This window comes from Schistocerca serialis, chromosome 3, assembly GCF_023864345.2.
Source record: "Schistocerca serialis cubense isolate TAMUIC-IGC-003099 chromosome 3, iqSchSeri2.2, whole genome shotgun sequence".
In the NCBI taxonomy this organism is placed as follows: Eukaryota; Metazoa; Arthropoda; class Insecta; order Orthoptera; family Acrididae; genus Schistocerca; species Schistocerca serialis.
In genome coordinates, this window is record NC_064640.1 from 66,487,327 (window position 1) to 66,512,512 (window position 25,186).

At 42.2% G+C, this 25,186-nt stretch overlaps 1 protein-coding gene across 1 annotated transcript in view; it reads right to left on the reverse strand.

The window, feature by feature from the left end:
- Positions 1-25,186, reverse strand: part of LOC126471528 (dynein axonemal heavy chain 5) — a 1,073,018-nt gene that overhangs the window by 143,974 nt on the left and 903,858 nt on the right. The window contains exons 62-65 of the mRNA XM_050099754.1: positions 15,326-15,516; positions 15,133-15,254; positions 5,500-5,668; positions 4,014-4,166 (exon numbers count right to left, since the gene is read on the reverse strand). Of these exons, the coding sequence (XP_049955711.1) occupies positions 4,014-4,166; positions 5,500-5,668; positions 15,133-15,254; positions 15,326-15,516 (635 nt within the window). The remainder of the gene's footprint in view (positions 1-4,013; positions 4,167-5,499; positions 5,669-15,132; positions 15,255-15,325; positions 15,517-25,186) is intronic.

The following is a 25,186-nucleotide window of genomic DNA, read 5'->3' on the forward strand; positions in this document are numbered from 1 at the left end:
GTAGTTGTATTCCGTAACAGTTGTTTATCTGTTGTGACTCTGTGTGGTTAATTCAGCAGTGGATCCATACGGAGTAGGGCAAGAAAGAGTGCAGAAGCTTCTGCAAGAGGTATTAGACGAATGTTCTGAAGAAGAGGAAAAGGAAGAAGAGGAAACAGACAGTCGTGAAGCTCCGTCTCATCATAGCCACACGGAAACGGAGGATGGAGACAATCTTGAATCACAAGTAAGTACAGCAGATAATCAAGGCACGCGTGATTCCTTTGTTGGAAAGGATAAGGTTAGCAAGAGTGAGTTGGCGCCGGTTTTGTTTCTTGTTCCGCTGTTTGAGATTCGATGATATTCGAAACAGACCGCAGCGTAATGAACTTGATTGCCTAACTGGATTCACAGAAGTGTTTGAGCTATTTCTGTCAAACTGTGACAATAATTATACTGTGTCAGAATCTACGACGGCGATGAACAACTGGTTGCATGAAGTAGCAAATGCTGTTTTCGTCCGTACATACCAAGCAAGCCAGCAAAGTATGGATTAAAGATTTTCACCTTGTACGACGCAAGAACATGGTATACTTTGGGGATGGAAAACAACCAGAGGAGATGGTAAATATACTAGTACGACTTGTCGAAGGGACAGGACGAAATGTCACACTAGACAACTGGTTTTGTTCCATCTCACTGGCTGAACAACTCCTGAAGAAGAAACCGACAGCAGTAGAAAATCTTAGAATGAATAAGAGAGTTTGTTTGCATGAGTGGTTGTGAATTAAGAAGCAGCTTTCTCGGATTCAGACAGGATAGTACCAAGATTCGTAGGTGCCTATATAATATTTATTCAAACTCAAGGAACACCAGATGCTGGCCACTTGCCCTGTTTTTTTTCGAATGATTGACATTGCTGGCATTAACGCCTTCTCATATATGCAAGTAACAACAGTGAGAAGATTTCCCGAAGAATATTATTACATGAAGTGGAAAAAGCATTAGTAATACCCACAGTGTACAAGAGAGCAGCCACTCACTCCAGGCCTAAATACGTTAGAGAGAAAGCTGCTAAAATGACGGGTATTGAAGACAGAAACAATGTAGTACCTTCTGAACGAAGAATTTACACTGAAGAGCCAAAGAAACTGGTACACCTGCTTAATAATGTGTAGAGCCACCACGAGCACGCAGAAGTGCCGCAACATGACGTGGCATGCACTCGACTAAAGTCTGTAGTAGTGCTGGAGGGAATTGACACCATGAATCCTGCAGGGCTGTCCATAAATCTGTAAGAGTACGAGGGGGTCGAGATCTCTTCTGAACAGCACGTTGCAAGACATCCCAGATATACTCAATAATGTTCATGTCTGGGGAGTTTGGTTGCTAGAGGAAGAATGTTCCTGGAGCCACTCTGTAGCAATTCTGGACGTGTGGGGTGTCGCACAGTCCATAGAAATGCACAATGGACATGAATGGATGCAGGTGACCAGACAGGATGCTTACGCACGTGTCACCTGTCAGAGTCGTATCTAGATGTATCAGGTTTCTCAAATCACTCCAACTACCCACGCCGCACACCATTACAGAACCTCCACCAGCTTGAACTGTCCCCCTCTGACATGCAGGGTCCTTGGGTTCATGAGTTTGTCTCCATACCCGTACACGTCCATCCGCTCGAAACAATTTGAAACGAGACTCGTCTGACCAGGCAACATGGGTCCAGTCACATACAGTCCAATGTCGGTGTTCACGGGCCAAGGCGAGGTGTAAAGCTTTGTGTCGTGCAGTAATCAAGAGTACACGAGTGGGCTCTTGGCTCCGAAAGCCCATATCGATGATGTTCCGTTGAATGGCTCGCGCGCTGACACTTGCTGATGGTCCAGCTTTGAAATCTTCAGCAATTTGCGAAGGGTTGCACTTCAGTCACGTTGAACGATTCTCTTCAGTCGTGGTTGGTCCCGTTCTTGCAGGATCTTTTTCCGGACGCGGCGACGTCGGAGATTTGATGTTTTACCGGATACCTGATATCCACGGTCACTCGTGAAATGGTCGTACAGGAAAATCCCCACTTCATCGCTATCTCAGAGATTCAGTGTCACATCGCTCGTGCGCAGACTATAACAGCACGTTCAAACTCACTTAAATCTTGATAGCCTGCCATTATAGCAGCAGTAACCGATCTTACAACTGCGCCAGACACTTGTTGTCTTATATACACGTTGCTGACTGCAGAGCCGAATTCTGCCTGTTTACGTATGTCTGTATTTGAATATGCATGCTTATGCCAGTTTCCTTGGCGATCAGTGTGTAAGAAATACACTACTGGCCATTAAAATTGCTACACCAAGAAGAAATGCCGATGATAAACGGGTATTCATTGGACAAATATATTATACTAGAACTGACATGTGATTACATTTTCACCCGATTTGGGTGCATAGATCCTGAGAATCAGAACCCAGAACAACCACCTCTGACCATAATAACGTCCTTGATACGGCTCGGCATTGAGTCAGACAGAGATTGGATGGCGTGTACAGGTACAGTTGCCCATGCAGCTTCAACACGATACCACAGTTCATCAAGAGTAGTGACTGGCGTATTGTGACGAGCCAGTAGCTCGGCCACCATTGACCAGACGTTTCGAATTGGTGAGAGATCTGGAGAATGTGCTGGCCATTGTAGCAGTCGAACATTTTCTGTATCCAGAAAGGCCCGTACAGGACCTGCAACATGCGGTCGTGCATTATCCTGCTGAAATGTAGGGTTTCGCAGGGATCGAATGAAGGGTAGAGCCACGGGTCGTAACACATCTGAAATGTAACATACACTGTTCAAAGTGCCGTCAATGCGAACAGGAGGTGACCGAGACGTGTTTCCGTTGGCACCCCATACCTTCACGCCGGTTGATACGCCAGTATGGCGATGACGAATATACGCTTGCAATGTGCGTTTACCGCGATGTGGCCAAATACGGATGCGACTATCAGGATGCTGTAAACAGAACCTGGATTCATCCGAAAAAATGACGTTTTGCCATTCGTGCACCCAGGTTCGTCGTTGAGTACACCATCGCAGGCGCTTCTGTCTGTGATGCAGCATCAAGGGTAACCGCAGCCATGGTCTCCGAGCTGATAGTCCATGCTGCTGCAAACGTCGTCGAACTGTTCGTGCAGATGATTGTTGTCTTGCAGACGTCCCCATCTGTTGACTCAGGGATCGAGACGTGGCTGCACGATCCGTTACAGTTATGCGGATAAGATACCTGTCATCTCGACTGCTAGTGATACGAGGTCGTTGGGATCAAGCACGGCGTTCTGTATTACGCTCCTGTACCCACCGATTCCATATTCTGCTAACAGTCATTGGATCTCGACCAACGCGAGCAGCAATGTCACGATACGATAAACCGCAATCGCGATGGGCTACAATCCGACCTTTATCAAAGTCGGAAACGTGATGGTACGCATTTCTCCTCCTTACACGAGGCATCACAACAACGTTTCACTAGGCAACGGCGGTCAACTGCTGTTTGTGTATGAGGAATCGGTTGGAAACTTTCCTCATGTCAGCACGTTGTAGGTGTCGCCAGCGGCGCCAACCTTGTGTGAATGCTCTGAAAAGCTAATAATTTGCATATCACGGCATCTTCTTCCTGTCGGTGAACTTCGCGTCTGTAGTACGTCATCTTCGTGGTGTAGGAATTTTAATGGCCAGTAGTGTATGTATCTTTTGTGTAATACAGATACTTCTGATGATGGTCAACGCCCGAGACTATTCCAGTGAAATACAAGACTCCCATAAAGCAGCTTTTGTCGAGCACTTAATTAATAAGATGACATATTCACAACGATTAGTTTTAATTTATCAAATAGACAAATAACTGCAAATATCCTCTTCTTTCAAATAACATAACGTTCACTTGGGATAGTGGATCAAAATCAGGTTCTGTGTCTTATGGCTAAGTTTTTGTGTTGGAAATTAAACGCCCATCAGTAGTAAAAAAAGAGCTCTAAGCAGGTACTGACGTATTTCCTTGGCTCTGGCGAGGCTGGTGATCTGCGGCGACGGATCTGAGCCTATGGAGAGGATGCAGATGAGTGGCGTGCGCGGCTCCGACTCGGACCACGTCAGCTCCAGGTCCAGGATGCTCGCCTCCCCGTACTCCGGGCCCAGCGACTCTGCACAGTACAAAAACCATATGTCACCTCAGTGTGCCACTCTGACAAGCAAAGTCGTCGTCTTCTTTCTCTTGTGCGTGTGTCCAGCATCCCCGCAGTGTAGGCATGGTTGTTAAAGGATTTGGCGTAGTTAATTTAACTGGTGGCCGGATGTCCTCCCTGTCACCATCCCGTTACCCCCTCGGGATGGACTATGTGTATCCCAGCTGTCTGTATGTAGTGTTATTCGTGTGAAAGTGGGCGAAAGTTTTCTAAATGTTTGCGGGTTGTTTAAATTGTGCGAGACTTGGGTATCAACCCGGCTGATGGTAAACTGATCTTCGTCTTTAATCCGCGGGGCGGATTCTATCCGGGCCCGGCATTTCTCCACGTCCCGGAAGTGGTGCTTTAACACGCACGGCTATCCAGGCGGGTGGTGATAAGCAATGCGATCCCTCAAATTTTCCATAATCTCGTAGAAACTGCTCTTTTCCGAATTACTTTACCATCTGCATTTTAAGTAGTTTTAGATCATATCAAGTACTTCTTACTCCTCTCTGCTCCCGCCTCTCCCCGTCCCTCCCCACCCCTCCTCCCTCTCTCTCTCTCTGTAAGTTATTCTTAAGACTCGAAACGTTGCCAACTACTCAGTGTCCCTTTTGTTTCGTGCAGGCCCTGTTTCTCTTAACACGGCCTTCACTTGGCCATTACAGACTTAACAAATTTATTTTGCATTACCTAAACTAATAGTCCCTTGATTTATTACCACACAATTTTTTTCGCGTGAAGTAAAATGTACTAAATGTTATCTACCAAAAGTGTGTGTCAATTCATGCCAAATGGGTAAGATGTCTATGAAATGCTTGTGTTAGGTTGGTGAAATAAGTTCATAGCATTTTCTCATAAGTTTAAAAAACACAACAGATACACATAACACATACTCTAGTCATCGATAACGTATGCTTGCATAGTACCATTGGTGAGAGCACTGTCCGCGAAGGGTAATGTTCTGCAACGTAGTTCCAATTCTGCCCATAGTTTTAGTCTAGCAAATAGTTTCAGAGTGGTGTACACGCCACTGCAGAGTGAGAAATTCATTCAGGACACAACTTACAGGACATGACCTTTCTCCCAAGGGTGCTAGTCACGCAAGGTATGCAGAAGAATCCCTGCGGAGTCTGAAAAGTATGTTGGAGATACGAATACGCAAGGCAGGTCGTGACACGACGTTAAGGTAACTGCCATGGACAGACTACTGTCTGGGATTGTATACCAGTCTCGCAGATGGTTTCACTGCGTCAGGAAGTTACACACATAATTATATAAAAAGTTATATAAGATGGAAAATACTTGCCCATGACGTATTTGCGAGCCTGAGAGAGCGTGCGATCTGGGCTCCAGGAGCGTATTAGGAGGAGCTTCCGGAAGACGTCCAGACTTCGTTGGTAGCCGCAGGGTATATCTTCCTCCTCTGGCTTCTCTTTCTCGTACCATACACGCCATTCACGTTCGTTTTCTTCTATCTGCAAATAGAACAACGACTCTGTAATTTAGTACGACAAATGTCATTCTCGGACTTAGTAGCAGTATTTGGTATGTTTATTCATATTAAATATGCATGGCCCAATGTGACAACATATTAAGAATACCATGTGTTATGAAATAGTAAGGCGATGAGGAAATACTGGAGAGAATTGCGTCTTTATTTTCGAAGTACTGTGATCAGTTTCTTTATTGGCACAGATGATTACATGCACGTAACAAATATCATGTTATGTACGATAAATTTTGTATTAACGAATATTGTACGAGATTTTTGGTTGCTACACAGTTCTTCAAGTGGCCGACGAAGACCCGATTTAGGATATTCCAGTGGATGGTTAGTGTGCAGTGTCTTTCTGAGATTCCGTGGAGAAATGTTTGAGGAAGGGCGGAAGATATGTGTTTAACTTTCAGTCAACTAGGAGGCCCTTAAAGACGAGCGCAAGTTTTACACAAAACTGCCAGTTGTGCTGCGAGCATCTGCATAGCAACATTGTTGGTGCTGAAGTAATTGCTGTTTACGGAAAAATGACAACAAGGAAAGGGTAAGTTAGTTTTACTATATTTGACAGTGCATAACGATATTATAGTTTCTAAATATGATGTATAAATACAAGAATGATAGTGTGTGTTTGTGTTATTAGCTCATATCTGTTCTCAGAAATGGGTTATAATGCATTATATCTGAGTGTTCCATTTTTGGAACAGTGGGATTGATTGGGTGCATTGAAATTACAGTAAAACACTTGCATTTTAGGTTGACTGCCGGTGAAATTGTAGCATTACTGGAAGAGAATATTGATTTTTCTGATGCTTATTTATACATAAATCCCCCTAATGACCCATGGCGGTCAGATGAACATTCAGGTGACGAGTGTGAGAGTGATACAAATCACCTAAGTGGCAACCAGCAAAGATCTGTTGTAGAAGCAAAAGTTGCAAATTATCGTGATAGGGAAATTATTATCCAAGAGTTAAATGTTAGACAATACTATGAATTGACGATTTTGATTAGGAAATACGCTTATTAGAATTTTCTAAGTTATTTATCTGTAACCATATAAATATTATTTATGGTTTTTAGAGAGTTGATGCTTTTTATTACAGATAGGTCCTAGGGAGTCTAATGAGCCATCGTGTTCAACTTCTGGTGCCGCCCATATTGATAGTGTTCCCAGTCCATAATGATCTACATCAAATACTATTCCTGTTACTGGCAGAAGAGAGAGGGCTGATAGGAGATGGACTCAGAATGATATAAATGAAGTGCAGATGAAGACATCGACCCTTCCAGAATTTTTGACAGAAGAAATGTCGCCAATACAGCTATTTTAACTGATTTATGATGGCATTATTGTGGACATGCTAGCCAATTAGACAAATATTTACTCTCATCAGCCAGGAGATACAACATTCAATGTGTCAAGTGCAGAAATAAGAGTATTCTTGGCCATGTTTCTTCTGACAGGTTACAACCCCTCACCAAGATAGAATGTACTGGGTAATGAGCGAGGATTGCCATAATCTGGCAGTGTCAGAAGCAATGTCAAGGTGAAGATTTGAAAAAATTGTGAAATATGTACATGCCTGTGATAACAACAGCTTATCCAAAGATGACAGATTTTCAAAAGTGAGACCGCTTTGGTGTGATAGGTGGCTAAGAGCTTTCAATAACGAAATGATTTTGTATTATGGTAGACATGAAACAAGGAAACATATGGCAGGTAAACCGATTAGGTTTGGTTATAAAGTTCGGTGTCTTTGTGCAAGACTAGGGTACCTAGTTCAACCTCAATCATACCAGGATGCTGCAACAGGAAACACAAGACCTGAGGTGGTTCAGTTGTTAGACCTAGTATCAAAACTTCCATTTGAGAATGAACAGACATTAGATTTCTTTTTCATGAGTTTTTTACTTCATTGCCACTTTTGGATGCACTAAAGGAAAAGGGCTGCACTGGAACAGGAACAAGTCACTCAAATCTAACAGAAGTTCCACGAGGAACAGATGACCAAGTAACGGTAATGACTCTGATTCGCTACCATAACAACAGCATTGTTACAATCGCCTCAAACAAAAGTGGAGTTCAACTAACTGGACAATCCAGACGATGCAGTAGGAATGAGAGAAAGTTTATTGATAGGCTATAATCACTCCGGCGGCAGTTGTTAGCTGAAACACCTACATTGGAGGAGTGTCAGACTTGATGAAAATATTGGAAAATACAGGATTAATTATAGAATGAAGAAATTGTACTACCAACTGCTTGCTTTTCCGCTAAATGCACCAATAAACAATGTTTGGTTGCTGTATGGATAAACAATACGACATAAGGCTAATCCACTCGATCTTTTTGGCTTCACAGGGCATGTGGTCAACTGCTACTTTCGAAAGTACAGCTCACGACAGTTATCTCCCATCCAGTGCGAAATCCAAAAGCCTTACATAAAAGGGTGCTCAATGATCTACGCTACGATGGGCAAGATCATCTGCTTGTACCATTAAGCAAACAACTAAGATGTGGAAAGTGCAAGAAGAACACAACAAAACAATGTAAGAAATGTAAAATTCTTTTAACATGCACATTTTTTGCGCTGTTTCATACAAGCTGAAGTTGAAACTGAACTCACTACAACACAGTGTAATTTTGTTTGCTCCTTATCTGGCTATATATTCATATTTTGTACAATCTGTAAATGAGCTGTATAAAATATGTAGTGAGAAAAATAAACCTAAACATGAATAATTTACATTCGTTTCTCAGTACCTGTACCCTCCCATTCCCACTGTTACACTTTTGGAATGTCCATTTCTTTGTACTAAATATATTATTATAATCACGAAAGTCGTATTTATGGTTTATCTACATTCCAAACATACGATTTAAGCAGGAATTCGTAAAAGATTTGAATGGAAACCTTCTTGGAATCAAACGGGTTAAGTTCGAAATTAGATTTTTGAAATCACAAGTGCACTACCTATGCCACATGATTTCGGCTGATGTTATAAGATCAGGCCATGATTAACAGATGCAGGGAATGATTTTCCGGCGCCACGGAACGTTAAAGAATTGGAAACATTTCTCTGGTTAAAAAGCTATTGTCGACGTTTCATGGAGGACTTTGCAGTCACTAAGAAACTTCTCACATAGCTGCTAAAGAAGGGATCTCCTTTTGTTTGGACAGTGGACCGCGAGAGTACTATGTTAAAACTGAAAGAAATTTTTACAAGTTCACATGCTTTGGCTTATCCTGATTTTGCACTACCTTTTCTTTTTTCGTGTGATGCTAGCAACATCACTGTCTGCTGCATTTTGATTCAAATACAATAAAGAAAAACCAATTGGTTACGCATCGCATCAGCTGGATCAAGCTGACCAAAACTACAGCACCACAGAAAAGGACCTTCTGGCACTTGTTTTTGGCATCCATTACTTTTGGTGGTACCTACATTCACAAAATGCAGATACATTAAGCAGAAAAAACGCAATAAATTTTTATTATTTTAATTTTACAAAGAAACCGCTTTTTCGTCTGTCTCATTTCCACTGATACAACAATAATTGACCGGTTCACGCGAGAATAGGCCTACCTGTCATCAGCAAAGCCGTTCCGACAATCAAATCACGCCGCTGGATCGCCTGAGCATTTTGGAGCGACGACCAAAGAACGTCTCTCGGACACCAAATGGCTTAGTTTCTTTAGCTCGGCATTTTCTCTTCTCCTCTGAGAGGGGTCTATGGCAATTGTCACCACTAAATCCCAGTGATTACTGTATGTTAATTACAAGCCCACACCATTTTCCAATCATGACTACACCCTCAAATGGTGTACGTGTGCTTCAAATCATTGCAAATCATGGGGAGAGACAAATCAGTAAGCTGATATATTTAGCATATTTTCATTCTGTAGTGTCATATGGAATAATGTTCTGGGCTAAATTGTCTTTAAGAAAGGAAGTCTTCATTGCTCAAAAATGTGCTTTATAAGTAATATGCGATGCTCACCCAATGACCATCTAGTAAGACATCTGTTTAAGGAGTTGGAAATTCTAACACATCCTTCACAGTACACTTATTCCCTCATGAAGTTTGTTCTAAATAATCCGCTGTAGTTCAAAAGGAAATGACGTTCTTTTCTCCACATTAAGTTTGTCTTAATCACATCGCCCAGTGGTATAAATTGTCCAATAGAGCAAAGTGAAATTTGAAAACAAACTGAAAAAGTTTGCTCTTGACACCTCCTCCTATTCTGTAAAACAATTATTGTTATTGTAATACGTTAAAGGTGGTGGGTATGAATTGCTAGCTCACATCTGTATACACAAAAAGAACCCTTGTAAATGATCAGCACGTAGCCATATTTAAAAATTAATTTTTTATTTGATTATAAGATGACTCATTGCACATCATTACAGTTAATCATCCTAATGATCTATAGAAAATGGAACTAACTAAATAACTATACTTCCAATAACAAGATTCAGGAATGAAATATCCAGAAACCCAATAAAAGGAAAATAATATAATACGGAAGAGAGTATAACAAGGGAAAGTAGAACTGCTCTACAAATCTCGAGTGCATGCAGTCACCCAATTGTGAAGCTTCCCAAAGACAAAGAAATCTCCTACACTGTATCTCCCTTTACTGAACATTTATCTTTAAGTCTAGCACATTTTTAACCCAAAAATCATTTGGATTTGGGATACACTAAATGCTAGGCACTGGTATGCAAAGAACTTTCTGCTAGGTAAGGACCATGGTAAACTAACAACTAATTCTTAATTTCTTGGGACACCCCAATCGATTGTGTGTTTTTACTAGCACCAGGTCTTCAGATTAGAATATGGTAGGCTTATCCTTGCAATCAAACCTTTATTTACCTCCTTTGATTTTTGAGATTTCGCACCTTTCCCAATTTCTGTATCTCATCGCGAGTTAGTACTTGCCTTCCTGGAAAGTGACTTCCTCACCAATGATATTCATAGACTTTCTACCAAATATTAATTCTGATGGTGCAAAACCAAAGGTTTTTACTGTTGTCTTGAAAGGCAGAATAAAGTTCTTCCAGGCTGTGTTTCTCTGATAACAAAAGGTGTGGCATAACCGGTTCAATCCCTTCTGTTTCGTTGAATGGTTCGCACGCTGACACTTGATGATGGCCCAGAATTGAAATCTGCAGCAGTTTGCGGAAGGGTTGCACTTCTGCCACGTTGAACGATTCTCCTTTGTCGTCGTTGGTCCCGTATTTGCAGGATCTTTTTCCGGCCGCAGCGACGTCGGAGATTTGATGTTTTACCGGATTCTTGATATTTACAGTACACGCTTGAAACGGTCGTTCGGGATAATCCCCACTTCATCGCTATCTCGAAGATGCTGCGTCCCACCGTCGTGCACCGACTATAACACCACGTTCAGACTCACTTAAATCTTGATAGCCTGCCATTGTAGGAGCAGTAACCGATCTGACAACTGCACCTGACACTTGTTGTCTTATATAGGCGTTGCTGACCGCAGCGTCGTATTCTGCCTGTTTACATACGTCTGTATTTGTACATGCATGCGTATACCAATTCTTTGGTGCCTCAGTGTATTAGACAATTCTTTGCACACATCCTCCTCGTGTATGGCTTACTTTAACTCTGTCTGTTCAGTGGAAGTGCGATTAACATTTTCATTCCCTTCCAAATATTTCTCGATCTGTCGCTCAATGCACATGATTTACAGATTTTGAGTGGTACTGAATTCCGGCTTTACCCTTGAAGTAATGGTTTTGAACCGTGAATTAATGTGCTCATCATAATGTATTCGGTAGTCAGTGAAGTGGTTTTCCCTGTCTTTTTTAACGTCCAATTTCAAGTTAGGAATTTCTTTTGAAAAATGGGTTCGTACCTTACCAATCTCAGTTTTCTCACTGGAATTTGCGTTACTAATTTGCGTTCTTATCTCTTCATTTTCTTTTTTTCAGTCTGGGCTTGAAATTACGGTGTCGATTAAAGACAACATCAAAACATTTTGTCTATCAAGTTTGACAAGCGGAGACAGTTTCCCCTCTACTGATTCTGTCATGACACGAGTATGATCAATACCACCTGGTACTGTACCATTCGGCGCTAATACAATTGGTTCCTTTTTAACTTGAGCTACTGAAACAACACTAGGGGATTCTTCAGCGTTCCATAGTCATGTTGTACAAGAGTAGAAAGCATATCTGGACCGAAAATTTCAGTACTGCTCATTTCCATTTTAATTCTGTCCATATCAATATGATCCTCTGCGTCACCTTGTGGCGTAGAATCTCCATGGCACCTACTATCAGCCATTCTATTTTGAAGTTTCACAAGAGTGCCCAGCAGCTGCAAAATTTGTTGAGAACTTAGCTTACAATGTCTTGTATGACTCATTGCTTGCTAACGCTTCGTCAGCAGGTGTAGGTGGTTTAGGCTGTCCTGCTGCGTATTCACAGAACTGCAACACCTTCTGCCAGCAGCGCCTCCATCTTGCCGCTAGTTCCAGCCGGGCTCACCCTGTCAACAATTTTACGATCGACTAGCAGTGTTAAGTGCCATCGGTGAGGGTGAATTAACTGAGTAACTATCCTTTTCTGACTTTAACAGGACGAGCCAACCGCCTCCTGTGCTTACTCATTGGGGCTTTTTTAAAAACCCCTACTGGTTGGAGGCTTCGCTGCAAAACTTATTATCATCATTGCTTATACAGCAAATATCTTTTTCCAGCATCACTATGCACAATTTTGCAACGTCAAAATTCTACATCCATTGATAAATAGTGCATAGATTTCGGACGAATGGGAGACAGATGACAAAAACAAGTCTGAAACGTATTTTAGAACAAAGTGACTGCAGCCTTGAGGATGTAATAACAGGAGCGTGTACTCGAGTGATGGCAGAGACCTACCTGCATATTCTGGTCACTTTTTGTCAATCCGCACGTTCTCTACCAGTTGAAACCTATCTGCTCTTACCTGGTATACAGTTATTCTGACAATACACTCTAAATTGTGTGGCATAGTTACTCTTTGCAGTACCAAAAACAACTCAGGAAGAGGTTCATACACCATGAAATAAACAACATGCTACTCTCGTAAAAATACACATTTTGTCGAGGCTCTATGCCGTCCGATTACTTCAGTGTCCAGCAGCGACAAGACAGACACAATGATAGTGTAGCTACGCGCCAGATTTTACGGGGCTTATATTGAAGCTGTTAATTCCCATCGATACTAAACACCCTTAAATTTACCTCATTAGTGACTCCCTCCGATATCACAATGACACTGCCACTATACGGGACTTTGCAAAAGAAACGTCCGGATAGTTCTGAATGCGCTTTACACTAAGGCACGCAATATTCTTAAAAAAAGAAACTGTAGCCACAGTCAGTACTGAAGGTTATCAGCGACTATTTAAAACAACTCTGTGAAAGTTCACAGCAAGGTAATAAAATAAGGCTCGTCCTGTTACCATCAGCAAGGTGAGAAATAACGTAACGACACGACATAAACTTTCCTCATCAAAGCTGTCAACGTATAAGGCTGTATGTATTATTAAAGTAATATATATATATATATATATATATATATATATATATATATATATATATATATAGTCAGCTAAAATGTTATAAATAACATTTTAGCTGACTGTGATGTCAGACATTTCACTTCTCCTAATGTATGCCATTCTGAAGTTATTATACTACACCTTTGTTACTCCCATGCGAACTCTCTAGTAACACTGCTTGAAATAATTTTGCGACGGTGTACATCCAGCAAAATGTATTTTTCTAAGTGGACTACATTCTGTTATAGAGTACATTTTGGTTTGACACGCTTCAAGGGTGGAGACGAGTCCAATCACTGTTTGGGAGGGAGTGTCTGCACCCGAAAAATGCGTCTTACTTTTAGTTTTCTGTGGAGTATTCCTGCACCAAGACTCCAGAACACTACAAATACTTCGCTCTGGCTCTACTGTAGATGACTTGCATTTTCACCTGGCGCTGGAAGCCCCCACGCTACAATGGTTGGACATAGCCATCACACACTCTAGTGAATTGTGATGCATTTACTCAACTGAAATTCAAAAATCTATTGATGCAAATGTCGGATCAAGATGCGGTTTGCACCAATAAATTGCAAATTAAGCAGTGCACATATTTAGAATTGTTCCACCATAATTTCTGTCTTTCTTCACTTGTTCGTTTACGTAATGTTAGCGTTAATAAACAAGCATGGTCGGTGAGACAGTAAATAGCTGTCACGTCTAAAATGGACTGCCCTGCCGTGAGTTTCAAACTGGACCCAATGGAACACCTTTGAGATGAGCCAGAATGTCGGTTTTGCTCCAGACCTCCCACACCCATCATCAATACCTTCCCTGAGGTCAGCTTTTGAGGAAGAATGGACTGCCTCCACAGACATTTAGGCACCTCATTGAAAGTATCTGCAGCGGAGTTCAAGTTATCATAAAGGCGGAAGATGGACACATCTTACATTAATTTCCATTAATAGGTGTCCAGATACTTTTCATCACAGAGTGTACATGCATATTGTATCTTATCTTTGAAGGGCTATTGATAGTAACAGTAAAGTCGAAACAGGTAAAGGCGCAAAATTTTATGAGTATTGACTAAAGTAAAATTTATAGTGAAGTGGTGTGATCACTGATTCTCTCAGCTAGAAAACGTATTGTATTCATTCGCTCCTTCAAATGAGCAGCTGATCCTGTTCAGTACCTTCTTCACACTCACAGAAGAATGAAAATGATATTCATGATATTCAGACCAATGAGAGCTGTTTTCATTGAATGGAATTTGCGTTTAAGCTCTCAAAGTCTTAAGTTAATTGTGGCATAGAACCTGTAGATTTGGACTGTGATCCTCTTACCCCCTCCACAGAAACGGTGCATAATTTTATTCCTCAGTGTTAGGCGTTATTTTATGAAATTTGGAGCTATTACAGTTGATTAATATGGTAGTTTTGATGGTGTGTTGCGATGGAGACTACCTATTATTCTAAAATTTTGATGGCAAGAATTAAAAGCAGCTATGCGAGATCTAGATACATAAACCATACGTCTAGATCAGTTGTTATTGATTAGTGCTAAATGCACTCATTTTGAACACTTATCAAATGGTTCAAATGGCTATAAGCACTATGGGACTTGAACATCTGAGGTCACCAGTCCCCTAGACTTAGAACTACTTAAACCTAACTAACCTAAGGACATCACACACATCCATGCCCGAGGCAGGATTCGAACCTGCGACCGTGGCAGCAGCGCGGTTTCGGACTGAAGCGCCTAGACCCGCTCGGCCACAGCGACCGGCGAACACTTACCTGAACACTTACCTTTACACACTTGTACTAGCAGTGAATTCAAACCTATAACTTTTTCGTTTACGTAAAGCACAGGCAGTTGCTTACCAAAGTAAGGATGTCAGAAAATGCTGGTAAATTGCTTATTTCCACCAAGTTCAGCCATGTTATGTCCAAGATCCAGCGGAACGGCTTGGGCGCCACAGCATTCAGGTCAAGCGAAGCACCACCTGTGGGAAGAAACCACAATGTACCCGGTGTTTCCCACCGTCAGCGTTAATGTGTTAGAACGAGATGCGACCTTTGATAAAGGCGTTGAATTCGTCGTGCGAGATGGTCCCCTTGTGGCAGTCTATCTTCATGGCCAACATGAGGGTGAAGAGCGGCTTGTGCTTCTCGTAGAGGCTGCGCAGCGTGAACACCCACACTTCGTGCGTCAGGTACGCTAGGATGTTGTTTATGCGCTCCTCCGTCACGGAGCTCTTGCTGGACCTGCATTTCACAATACACGTCAAGTAAAAACCTAGCACATTGTGGATACGATATAGAGGACTTTAAGAGAAGAGGTGAGACAGATGTGAGAATTAATGTGAGAGCGTCGATGAAGTATTAAAATCCAGTGGTACATGCTACGAGGTGCTTTAGATATTACATGAAAAAAACTTAGTTCGAGTAGGAGGAGGAAAATGTACCGGGAAAACAGGTGTCAGCTGAAGCAAAGAAAGAATGGACGAAGTGAAAAAATAGTCTGGGGGCAAAAGAAATTTACTCACGACCCCAAAAATTTCAGGGGAAAAATAACATTGAATTATGCTGCGTAAACTATATTTTAAATTATTGATGTCTATCGTTCTATAGGTTCTGATGCCTCACATGTCATATGTGATTGCGTAACGCACTTCAGTGAAATCTTACAAAGGTACTGTGGGAATAATGCAGATGTTATTTATTCGCGTTCGCTTCGGTAGCAACTTAACATTAAAGACGGACGTCCGAGTTAGTTAAACAAACGAATAAGAACCAATGTACTACTATGGATTTCTCTAGTGTTGACGATGTTTTTGAAGTAGGCAGGCACCCACCAGTTTGGCTTCGTCTCGCAGGACACACTGTTTGTGGACTCGCGTTGATCAATTTACCCAGAAAAAGTATGACCGTTATTCTCCTGGTCATAATATGGGCACGTCGGTAATCGTGTAGACAGATATGATGCATATTTTTCTTAAAGTAGCCGTGAATGAAGCTCAGGGGAACGATGGTGGCCCTGAAATTCACTGACTGTGTTCAATTGTCATGACAGCGAAACAAGACAGCGAATAATATATTTAATCAGAAAAGAACCCAGTGTGTCGTTCCCATTGGAGAGACATCGTCAGAAGCAAAAGTAGTATGGGGGCATTTTAAGGGGCTCCGGAACGCCCTATACTTGCAATGTTAAAATAACGCTTATAAATTACATCTTTCCTCACAAAGTATTTGAGGTAGGAAGTTGAACTTTTTACAGATTATTTATTGGAATATGAGCTACAACTTAACACAGGGATTTTACAAAATTTTAGTTCAGTTATTAAAGATGATTTTTTTTCAATTGTAATGAAAATTAACAACATTTTTTTGCAATTTTTTATTTATATATTCAAAAATATACAGTTTCTTGGAAGAAGGCTGTGTTAAATTATGCAGAAGGTACTGTGTAACATTTACTGAAAGTTTGAAACAAATATGTTTGGAAGATCCTTAGAAAACATGTAATTAGTATGAGAAAATAAAAGTTTTGGGAATATAGCGACAAAGATTGGATTAACTTTTTAGTGCATTCCAGGTCCATAGGATGGATTATCTTCATCCTCTGCAAACTCCTCCTCCAGCTTCCTCTTGTTCCTCCTCCTGTTTACTCTTGCTTGTATTTCTAGACTCTTTACAGCCCTGTCTGCAGCCCGAAGGCGTTCCTTGTCTAAAGCAAGCATCGCTCGTTGTTGTGTTCGTAGATTTTCCTACCATTTTCTTCAATTGCAGTTACTGCAACACTGTTCCAAAAGGTGGTCATGTATGAGCACTTATCACATTTCAGTTGTATTTCACTAGCAAGTCCTACGTGCTTTATTATGGAGAGTTCCAGACCAACTTCACTACAATGAATACATCTTACACAGTTTGAAAAAATTCCTTTGAGAACCGATATATCAAATATTTCATTCACATCCGATTCGCCCATAAAACATTCATAGTTTTCACTCATTGAACCAAGCTTCTTCTGTGAAGTATTTTCTTTCCCACTTTGACTGCTATGGGCAGGTGTACTTGAGAGGTTAGGTTCACTCACTTGGTTATCGTCTTTATTGTTTACAGTAATAACACATACCTTTGGCTTTCCAACATTTCTCCTTTTCTTAAAAGCCTTCAGAGAATTTCTAATAACTTTACTTTTACTCATTATTATACTTCAACAAAACAGAGACTCAAGAAACAGAATTAATTACGAATATTTTCGAGATAACGACAGAGTAAATAAACATGAAACAATCGACAATCACACCAGCGATATATATTGAACCATCACAGGTTAGCCACAACACATACTTTATCTCACATCACTAAAATGTACCTGATGAACACGGATGTTAATAATAACACCATTTGACAGCAGTTTAACAGCGCCACAGTGGGTCACGCCCATGTAGAACACATTTCAAAAAAAATTTAAAAATAGTTGTAGTCTTCGGAATTGAATAAATTATATATCTATTAAAAGGTAATAGTCTGCAGATTCAGAAAACGCAAAAAAGTAAAAATTGAACTTTTCATGATTTTGAGCCTTTCCGGAGCCCCTTAAACAGATGTGACGGGGCAGTTAGATTTTACAATATGTATGACATGGTAAACAACATTTTTAGGTCTCTGAAGCTGTTTGCAGACAGTATAGTTATTTACTGGGAGGTCACGACCTTAAAAAATTGTTAGCAAATGATGCAATACTCGAAGGTGATCAACGCTTAAAGCAAAAACTGTCAGGTAAATCTCAACATATATAAATATAACGTAAGACGCGCAAGTAAACTAAAAGACCTGAGTTCACCTGACTACAAGATCAGTCATCGGCATTAACCACTAACGTCAAACGTCCAAAAGTTCAAGATGCCTATGAAGTTCTGCTATCATTTAAAGAAATCAACTCTTGGAAGCTATTAAAGATAGGGAAACGTGATTCGTTTTAAAATCTTAATCATCTATGAAAGTTTTTTTCTCCTTTGTCCTTTGTTGCGGACTTGATTTTGAGTGCATAAAATTGGCTGCAGACTAGGAGATCTGTCATTTGGAATGCAGAGTTCAACTCTGTAACAATGGTACTGCTAAATTATCGTCGCCAAAATGGAAGGGCACCACCGGCACCATAAAACTTTAAAGAAAAAGGCAAGGCTAATTCCTCGATGTGGACGTTTCCCTATATTTCAAGCACCCGTTGAGAGAGTGTAAGCTGCAGTTCAACACATCCCACTGATGTCAATTCATCGTGCATCAAGCGAACTGCAAGATCAACTGTCCGTGAAGTGTTACATAAGACTTCATGTGTCTACAATCTACCCTAGAATATTTTGGTAAAAATACATGTTTAAAGTCTGCGGAAGGCATAAAACGTCGTCCGAAATTGTACTGAATGCTTTCTCAGAAAATTACTTTGAACAATTGATTCAGGAGCCCACTCGAAGAATAAATGGCTGTGGAAACAGACTTGACCTATTAGCAACAAATAATCCTGAGCAAATAGGGAGTATCATGACGAATACAGGGATTAGTAACCACAAAGCTGTTGTAGCGAGATTCAATACTGCAACTTCTAAAACCACGATAAATAAAAGCAAAGTACATCTATTTAAACGAAAAGTAGATAAAAATTCTCTTGACTCCTTTCCAAAAGACACTCTCCACTCCACTCGATCTATGCTGGCATAGACCAGATGTGGTTTAAATTTAAAGAAAGAGTATTGACGCCAATTAAGAGATATATGCCACGTAAATCAAAATGCCATGGTACCGATCCTCCATGGTACAAAAAAAGGGTGAGAACAAAGTTGCAGAAGCAAAGAAAAAAGCACGACAAATTTAAAACAGTGCAAAATCCCCAAGATTGGCTGGGTTTTACAGAATCCCGATATTTAGCGCGAACTTCAATGCGAGGTGCTTGTAATAGTTTCCACAACGATAATCTACTTCGAAGTGTGCAGGGAAACCCAGAGAGATTCTGCTCATATGTAAAGTATATCAGTAGCAAGACGCAGTCAATACCTTCACTGTGCGATAAAAATGGCGTTGACACTGATGACAGTGCCACTAAAACAGAGTTACTAAACACGGTTTTCCTAAAACTCCCTCACCAAAGAAGAAGAAGTAATTATTTCCAAAACTCAAATCTAGAACAACTGCCAACATGACTAACTTATATCCAGATATCCTTGGTGTGGTGTCACCGCCAGACACCACACTTGCTAGGTGGTAGCCTTTAAATCGGCCACGGTCCGATAGTATACGTCGGACCCGCGTGTCGCCACTATCAGTGATTGCAGACCGAGCGCCGCCACACGGCAGGTCTAGAGAGACTTCCTAGCACTCGCCCCAGTTGTAAAGCCGACTTTGCTAGCGATGGTTCACTGACAAATTACGGTCTCATTTGCCGAGACGATAGCATAGCCTTCAGCTACGTCATTTGCTACGACCTAGCAAGGCGCCATTATCATTTGCTATTTATCTTGTGATGCATGTACCGTCAGACCGATGTTCACCAATTATGGATTAAAGTTAAATATTCCAGAAGCTACGTACCTTTTTTGCTAGTCTCAATTCCTTGTCCTGTTCCAGACCTCACGCCAGCCTGCGTGAGCTCAACGCGTGCCTTTCGGCTTCCTGTCATAGTGGATTGGCTTTCTTGCCAGTCCACAACTCTTGGTATATCGAAGCAGCGTAAATGACGTAATGAAGGCAAGGTCTCCAGTCCAGATTGTGTATCAGTCAGGTTCCCTTCAGAGTATGCTGATACAATAGCTCCATACTTAGCAACCATATATAACCGCTCGCTCATCGGAAGTTCCGTACCTAAAGACTGGAAAGTTGCACAAGTCACACTAATACCCAAGAAAGGAAATAAGAATAATCCGCTGAATTACCGACCCATATCACCAATGTCGAATTACGGTAGAGTTTTGGAACATATGCTGTGTTCGAAAATTATGAATTACCAGGAAGAAAAAGATTCATTGACAAATAATCAGCACTGATTCAGGAAATATATTGACAAATAGTCAGCACGAATTCAGAAAATATCGTTCTTGTGAGACACGACGAGCTTTTTATTATTACGAAATAATGAGTGGTATCGACAGGGGATCTCAAATTGATTCCATACTTCTAGATTTCCGGAAGGCTTTTCACATCATTCCTCACAAGCGTCTTCTAATGAAATTGCGCGCCTATGGAGTATCGCCTCAGTTGTGTGACTGGATTCGTGATTTCCTCCCAGAAAGGATACGGTTTGTAGTAATTGACGGAAAGTCAGCTAACAAAACGGAAGTAATTTCTGGCGCTCGTCAAGGGAGTGTTATAGGCCCTGTGTTGTTCCTGACCTACATAAACGACATAGGAGACAATCTGAGCAGTCCTCCTAGATTGTTGTAAATGATGCTGTCATTTACTGTATTGTAGCTATCAGATGATCAAAACCAATTGCAAAATGATTTAGACAAGATATGTATCGTGTGAAAAGTGGCAATTGACTCTAAATCATGAAATCCACATGAGTACGGTACTAAAAGAAATCCGCTAAATTTCAGTTACACGATAAATCACACAAACCTGAAGGCTGTTAATTCAACTAAATACTTTGGGATTACAATTACGAATAAGTGAAACTGGAAAGATCGCATAGAAACTGCGAATTATTAGCAGAACACTTACAAAGTGCAACAGGTCTACTAAAGAGACTGCTTACACTACGCTTCTCCACCCTCATCTAGAGTACTGTTGTGCAGTGTGGGAACCAAATTATCTGGGGCTGGTGGAGGACATCGGAGAAGTTCAAGGAAGGGAGCTCGTTTTGTATTATAGCGAAATACGGGAGAGAGTGCCATGGAATTGGGATAAAAATCATTAAAACAAAGGCGTTTTTCGTTTCGTTTTCGTGTAATTTCAACCATCAACTCTCTCCTCCGATTGCGAAAATAGTCTGTTGTGCCCACCTAGATGGAGAGAAAGATCATCATGGTAAAATAAGAGAAATCAGAGCTCGCACAGAAAGATGTTGATTTGCCTTCACGATTCCTCTACTTTTGGATGACTCCTACCATTCCTCGTACCAGACTTCTCTATCTGTGACTAAATCTTCATACGAAATTTGTAGCTGTGTTTTAAAATGGCTCATTTCTCAATTATAAATTGTGTCTTTCGACATAACATGTGCCATTTCATTTCCCTCAATACCGTTATGCACCTCCAACAAAGGTTGACATTGTTGACAGTTGTGTAATAAAGTGAAAAGGTACTGAATGTCGTAAGTAACGAACTTACCATCCTGTCCACTGTCCAGAGTTCTCAGGGTTACCAAGCGTTGATCTGAAATCCAATACTACAAAGATTTGTTTCTCTACATCTAGACTGGAGACCTTGTAAGACATCTGTCTGCTTTACTGTTACCATAACGACATCTGTTGGAAGGATACCGTTGAGTATAAATGCTACGTTACCTGCAGCCCTCCCAAAGAAAAAACCTCTTCCGCATCTAACGATGACTACCTTACAAGATGAGTGACAGCATTAACTTAATTTACCAACATTTTCTATCAGTTTATAATCAGTACACAATCCGATGTACATAAAAACTTGTAGCCTTACGTATTGCCTCTCAGACATTAATTGTTATGCCGCCAGGTTTCTCATCAGATTCTGAAGAAAATTTTTCTTAAGAAATCCGGTTTCTAACATGTGATAGGATAACACCTTAGCTTCATAGCAAACAAATAGCGTCCGTGTGACAATTTCAAGGTAGAAAGTCAGTACGATCTCCGTTAGTATAAGCATTTTGGAAAACGTACACTACTGGCCATTAAAATTGGTACACAAAGAAGACATGCAGATGATAAACGGGTATTCATTGGACAAATACACTCCTGGAAATTGAAATAAGAACACCGTGAATTCATTGTCCCAGGAAGGGGAAACTTTATTGACACATTGCTGGGGTCAGATACATCACATGATCACACTGACAGAACCACAGGCACATAGACACAGGCAACAGATCATGCACAATGTCGGCACTAGTACAGTGTATATCCACCTTTCGCAGCAATGCAGGCTGCTATTCTCCCATGGAGACGATCGTAGAGATGATCGATGTAGTCCTGTGGAACGGCTTGCCATGCCATTTCCACCTGGCGCCTCAGTTGGACCAGCGTTCGTGCTGGACGTGCAGACCGCGTGAGACGACGCTTCATCCAGTCCCAAACATGCTCAATGGGGGACAGATCCGGAGATCTTGCTGGCCAGGGTAGTTGACTTACACCTTCTAGAGCACGTTGGGTGGCACGGGATACATGCGGACGTGCATTGTCCTGTTGGAACAGCAAGTTCCCTTGCCGGTCTAGGAATGGTAGAACGATGGGTTCGATGACGGTTTGGATGTACCGTGCACTATTCAGTGTCCCCTCGACGATCACCAGTGGTGTACGGCCAGTGTAGGAGATCGCTCCCCACACCATGATGCCGGGTGTTGGCCCTGTGTGCCTCGGTCGTATGCAGTCCTGATTGTGGCGCTCACCTGCACGGCGCCAAACACGCATACGACCATCATTGGCACCAAGGCAGAAGCGACTCTCATCGCTGAAGACGACACGTCTCCATTCGTCCCTCCATTCACGCCTGTCGCGACACCACTGGAGGCGGGCTGCACGATGTTGGGGCGTGAGCGGAAGACGGCCTAACGGTGTGCGGGACCGTAGCCCAGCTTCATGGAGACGGTTGCGAATGGTCCTCGCCGATACCCCAGGAGCAACAGTGTCCCTAATTTGCTGGGAAGTGGCGGTGCGGTCCCCTACGGCACTGCGTAGGATCCTACGGTCTTGGCGTGCATCCGTGCGTCGCTGCGGTCCGGTCCCAGGTCGACGGGCACGTGCACCTTCCGCCGACCACTGGCGACAACATCGATGTACTGTGGAGACCTCACGCCCCACGTGTTGAGCAATTCGGCGGTACGTCCACCCGGCCTCCCACATACCCACTATACGCCCTCGCTCAAAGTCCGTCAACTGCACATACGGTTCACGTCCACGCTGTCGCGGCATGCTACCAGTGTTAAAGACAGCGATGGAGCTCCGTATGCCACGGCAAACTGGCTGACACTGACGGCGGCGGTGCACAAATGCTGCGCAGCTAGCGCCATTCGGCGGCCAACACCGCGGTTCCTGGTGTGTCCGCTGTGCCGTGCGTGTGATCATTGCTTGTACAGCCCTCTCGCAGTGTCCGGAGCAAGTATGGTGGGTCTGACACACCGGTGTCAATGTGTTCTTTTTTCCATTTCCAGGAGTGTATATTATACTAGAACTGACATGTGATTACATTTTCACGCAATTTGGGTGCATAGATCCTGAGAAATCAATACCCAGAACAACCACCTCTGGCCGTAATAACGGCCTTGACACGCCTCGGGATTGAGTCAAACAGAGCTTGGATAGTGTGTACAGGTACAGCTGCCCAAGCAGCTTCAACACGATACCACAGTTCTTCAAGAGTAGTGACTGGCGTATTGTGACGACCCAGTTGCTTGGCCACTATTGACCAGACGTTTTCAGTTGGTGACAGATCTGGAGAATGTGCTGGCCAGGGCAGCAGTCGAACATTTCCTGTATTCAGATAGGCCCGTACACGGATGCGACCATCATAATGCTGTAAACAGAACCTGGATTCATCCGAAAAAATGATGTTTTGCCATTCGTGCACCCAGGTTCGTCGTTGAGTACACCATCGCAGGAACTACCGTCTGTGATGCAGCGTCAAGGATAACCGCAGCCATGGTCTCCAAGCTGATAGTCCATGCTGCTGCTAACGTCGTCGGACTGTTCGTGAAGATGGTGGTTGTCTTGCAAACGTCCCTATCTGTTGACTCAGATATCGAGACGTGGCTGCACGATCCGTTACAGCCATGCAGATAAGATGCCTGTCATCTCGACTGCTAGTGATAAGAGGCCGTTGGGATCCAGAACGGCGTTCCGTGTTACCCTCCTGAACCCACCGATTCCCTAACAGTCATTGGATCTCGATCAACTCGAACAGCAATGTCGCGATACGATAAACCGCAATCGCGATAGGCTACAATCCGACCTTTATCAAAGTCGGAAACGTGATGGTACGCATTTCTTCTCCTTACACGAGGCATCACAACTATCTTTCACCAGGCAACGCCGGTCAACTGCTGTTTGTGTATGAGAAATCGGTTGGAAACTTTCCTCACGTCAGCACGTTGTAGGTGTCGTCACCGGCGCCAACCTTGTGTGAATGCTCTGAAAAGCTAATCATTTGCACATCACAGCATCTTCTTCCTAGCGGGTAAATTTCGCGTCTGTAGCACGTCATCTTCGTGGTGTAGCAATTTTAATGGCTAGTAGTGTAATTTAGTATTTAGGCCTTACCCCTGTAGTCTTCCGTTTTGATGCTAATATGCCCAGTGAGTGGCTATATAGGTGGCTTTCATCCGTTTACTGATTTAATATAAGATCAAAACTTCTTGAATTTTTTGTCAGACTGGTAAGTGACTTGAAAATTTGTGCTGGTCTGGGACTCGAACCCAGATTTCCTGCTTATCGCGACGGGTCGCCTTAACCGCTTCGGCCAACTGCTCACGCTCCCAGGCCGATCCCAGCTTCCATGTGTCACACTGTCAAAGTCCTTACATCGTAGTTCACTAAATTCATCACCTAATGGTCTCAACGTTACTTGGATTCTCGCAACATGAAGAATGAAACAAAGAGAAATCAGACCAATGTTATCGTCGTGTGGCCACTTAGGCTTGTAGTACTTACATGCATGTCTGAAAGAACAGACACTGTTGACGATCGGCTTTAGGAAATATTTTTGATATTCTTTCTTACATGCATGTAAGTATTACAAGTCTAAGCTGGAA